The sequence below is a fragment of the Leptosomus discolor genome, chromosome 6 (assembly GCF_034619465.1).
Source record: "Leptosomus discolor isolate bLepDis1 chromosome 6, bLepDis1.hap2, whole genome shotgun sequence".
Classification (NCBI taxonomy): Eukaryota; Metazoa; Chordata; class Aves; order Leptosomiformes; family Leptosomidae; genus Leptosomus; species Leptosomus discolor.
In genome coordinates, this window is record NC_141396.1 from 5,097,270 (window position 1) to 5,100,626 (window position 3,357).

General features: G+C 60.2%; 1 protein-coding gene across 1 annotated transcript; it reads right to left on the minus strand.

Moving 5' to 3' along the window:
* Positions 1–1,249: 1,249 nt before the first annotated feature.
* On the minus strand, positions 1,250–2,407 carry HMX3 (H6 family homeobox 3). Its single transcript, XM_086466648.1, is given in 7 exon segments — positions 1,250–1,293; positions 1,296–1,445; positions 1,448–1,582; positions 1,585–1,776; positions 1,779–1,853; positions 2,093–2,296; positions 2,299–2,407. Coding segments are annotated over 7 exon segments (909 nt in total).
* Between the last annotated feature and the right edge of the window lie 950 nt (positions 2,408–3,357).

A 3,357-nucleotide genomic window follows, 5' to 3' on the forward strand; every position in this document is an offset into this window, starting at 1 on the left:
TTAAAATCCACATACTCGATGGACTTTAGAAGAAAACTGTACATCATATCAAATAAATTAAAATTACCCTAAAGTTGATTGTCCTTCACTTAAAGCGCCCAGCTCACCGAATCTCCCTTATTTATTCGCGTAAGCCGGGCTGATGCTTATTCCCATGCCCTGCTCCTCTCTTCTCACTTTCCTTCGCTTTTAATTCTTTTTATTTATTTATTTATTTTATTTTTGTACAACATGAACGAACGCAATTATACAATGCTAAAAACCCTTTCCTCACCATTCAAATAAAAGCAGTGCTTTAAGAATCGTCGTACAATATTGCACAGTTCAAAAGTACAATAATAATAATAATAATAATAATTAGTTTTACAAAAGAAAGCAAAGGAGTACAGATTTTTTTTCCCCAAAATACCGAAATAACTTTACAAGGAAAAAAAAAAAAAAAAAAAAAGACTAGGAAAACCAGAATTATAAACAAGAATTAAAAATATCTAAGTCAATGATAATAAATAAGGGTCACTCAAAGCGTGCGGGTGTGTTTAACCGTTCACTTTGAGACTGTATTTCTCGCTCGTTATAAAGTCCCATGACAGAAACCGAAAGGTACAAAATATGGGAAAGCAAAGAGGCAAATCCGTACCGAGGGCTGCTTAAATGAAAAGCCGCGGTCAATGAAGTTTGAGTCACGAGAGGATCAGGAGCCTGAATAATTTGGAGGCAGAAGGAGAGGTCCGAAAGGAACAGAAATTCAGCTTCCCGTTAGCATTTGGCAAATCTCGAAGAGTGGCCTGGATCGCTCATTTTTTTTTTTTAATTATTATCCTCTTTTTTTTTTTCCTTTTTTTTTTTTTTCCTTTTTCTTTTTCTTTTGTATTTTTTTTTTTTTTTACAAAAATAAAACTAAAGCCACACAGACCATCGCGGTTTTTTGTCCACGTTTACAAAGGTGTGACAGCTCCAGGGTTCTCTACAAGTTCCCGCTTTCATTTGCCTTATTTTCCTTTCCCTCCCCCCATTTTTATTTTTATGTTTTTTTTTTCCTAAATTTTCGTGACTTTCCTCCTAGCGCCCACCCGCCGAGGGGTCCCCCCACCCCGCACCCCTCTCCCTCCACACCCCACCACCACCCCCGCTCCGCAGACGCCGGCCGGTGAACCGCACGAGTGGCTGCCGTACTTACAAGCGGGCCCGCTGACTTGCGCGCCTCTCCGCGCCCCTCCGCGCAGCGGGCGGCGGCGGCGGCCGGGTGGGCTCAAACGGGCCGCAGGAGCGGCACGGAGGTGACCACGGGGTGGAATAATAGACGGGGTGAGGGAAGGTGAGGAGGGGTTGGGTACCGGGGGCTCCGCCGCCCCCCGCGCCCCCCTCCGCGCCCGAGTTCTCGTGGTAGAGGATGGGGACGCGGACGATGCGCTGCGCGGCGGCGTGGCTGAGGTTGGCAGCTTCAGCTCGGCCGCCAGTTGCCTCTTCCACTTGTTGCGACGGTTTTGGAACCAAATCTTCACCTGGGTCTCTGTCAGGTGCAGGGAGGCGGCCAGGCCGGCGCGCTCCGAGCTGCTCAGGTAGCGCTTCATGTCGAAGGTGACTCCAGCTGGAAGACCTGGCTGCGGCTGAACACCGTCCGATCTTCTTCTTGCGGCAGGGTTTCTTTCTCCGGGCTCTCCTCCCTCTTCTTCCAGTCCTCCGCGCCTCCTTCTTTCTTCCCTTCCTCCGTGTCGCTCTCCTCCAGGACGATCTCGTCGGGGCTTTTGGAGTCCAGCTCCTTCTGCTCCCCCTCCGCTTCAGCGGCGGCTCCGGGGAATCCCGGTCGGTGCCCGAGGCAGGGGATGAGTCCCTCAGCAGGGATTTTTCCGCGGCTGGAGGAGAAGGATGAAGTGGGGGGTGGGGTGGTGGGGGGGTGGGGGGGATAAGGGACACAAAGATACACCTTCACCGCCCGGATCTGCGCGTCCCGTCGGGGGAAACGCGACGAGGCGGACGGTTCTCCGCATCGCCCCGCCGTCAGTCTAACCCCCCCCATCCCTCAACCCCGCCGCCGCCCCACCAGGGAGAGAGGAAGGGAGGGAAGGAAGGAGCCGGGGAGGGGGGACCCTACCTTCCGTGCGGGGCAGGTGGGCTCCGGCCGGCGTCAGGGCGTAGGGGTACCACCAGGTCTGGGCGCGCTCCAGGCAGTGGGCGCTCAGGGCGAAGCGCGGCGCCGGGATCTCAAAGCGGGGGAAGGCGAGGTCGCCCACCTGCGAGAGGGCGAACCCGGCGCCGTCCACCGTCGCTTTGCCCGAAGGGGCGAACAGCGCCCGCGCTGTTTAGGGGGTGCCTTGGGGGGACCGCCGTTGAGCAGGTTCTTGATGTAGAAAGACTCCTTGGGGGGCGGCGGCGGGGCGCTGGGCGGCTCCTGCCCGGTCTCCGGCATCCTCCGGTGCCCCGCCCGGTTCCTGCCCGCCGCTGGCCCCGCAGCCCGCGCCCGGTGCGCAGGGGAGCGCTCCCGGCGGCGCGGGGGAGAGGCGCGGCGGGGCGGCGTGGGGAGCGGCGGATGCGGGGCCGGCCGGGGCCCCCTCGCATGGGGGGGCGGCAGGGCGGGGGGCCGAGGGGGACCCGCGCAGCCCGCGGCACCGAGGGGTTGCTACGGACAGGCGAGAGAAACCGGGGTCGTCGCTGCCGCCGCCGCCGCCGCCTCCTCCTCCTCCTCCTCCTCCTCCTCCTCCTCCTCCCGCCGCCGCTGCTGCTAGCGTCAACTGGCGCCGATGCTAATGATGAAATCAAAATGTCATCCAAGTTAAACGCGGGGAGCACACGGCGATTGGGCACGCACAATGGCAAATGGGATTAGGCGGGGAAGCAGCCGGCAGGAGGAAGGCTCCGCGCAGCCCCTGCCCGCAGCCGCCGCTGTCCCGGCCCCCCCAAACCCGCCCCCCCCCCCCCCCCCCCCCCCTTCCCCGCCTTTTCCCTTCCCCTTGCGACGTGCTGCTGTGGCTGGAGGCTACGAGCGCCCGCCCGTTAGGGGCTTTATAGAGCCCAATTAGGCAGCTAATGAGGAGGGGGCCATTAGCACAAAGGGAGCCCGCTCGGCTGAAGCACCGCGGGAGCGGCGGGAGGCGAATGGCACGGACCGCGCCGCTCCGGGCCACAAAACCTCCCCTCGCCCTGCCGCGCCGCCTTCCCTCCCCCCCACCCCGCAACCTCTCCCCGCCCGCCCCCGCCCCGCACGGCCGGTAACAAAAGCCGCCGGGGCTGGGGGGCAGAGGGCCGAGCCGGGCTACTGGGCCCTGCAACCGGCGGCCCCGCTCCGGCGGCCCCGGGCCGCGCTGGGCTCTGCCTTGGCGGAGGGCTGCGGTTCGGCGGGCGGAGGGGCGGCGGAGGGCA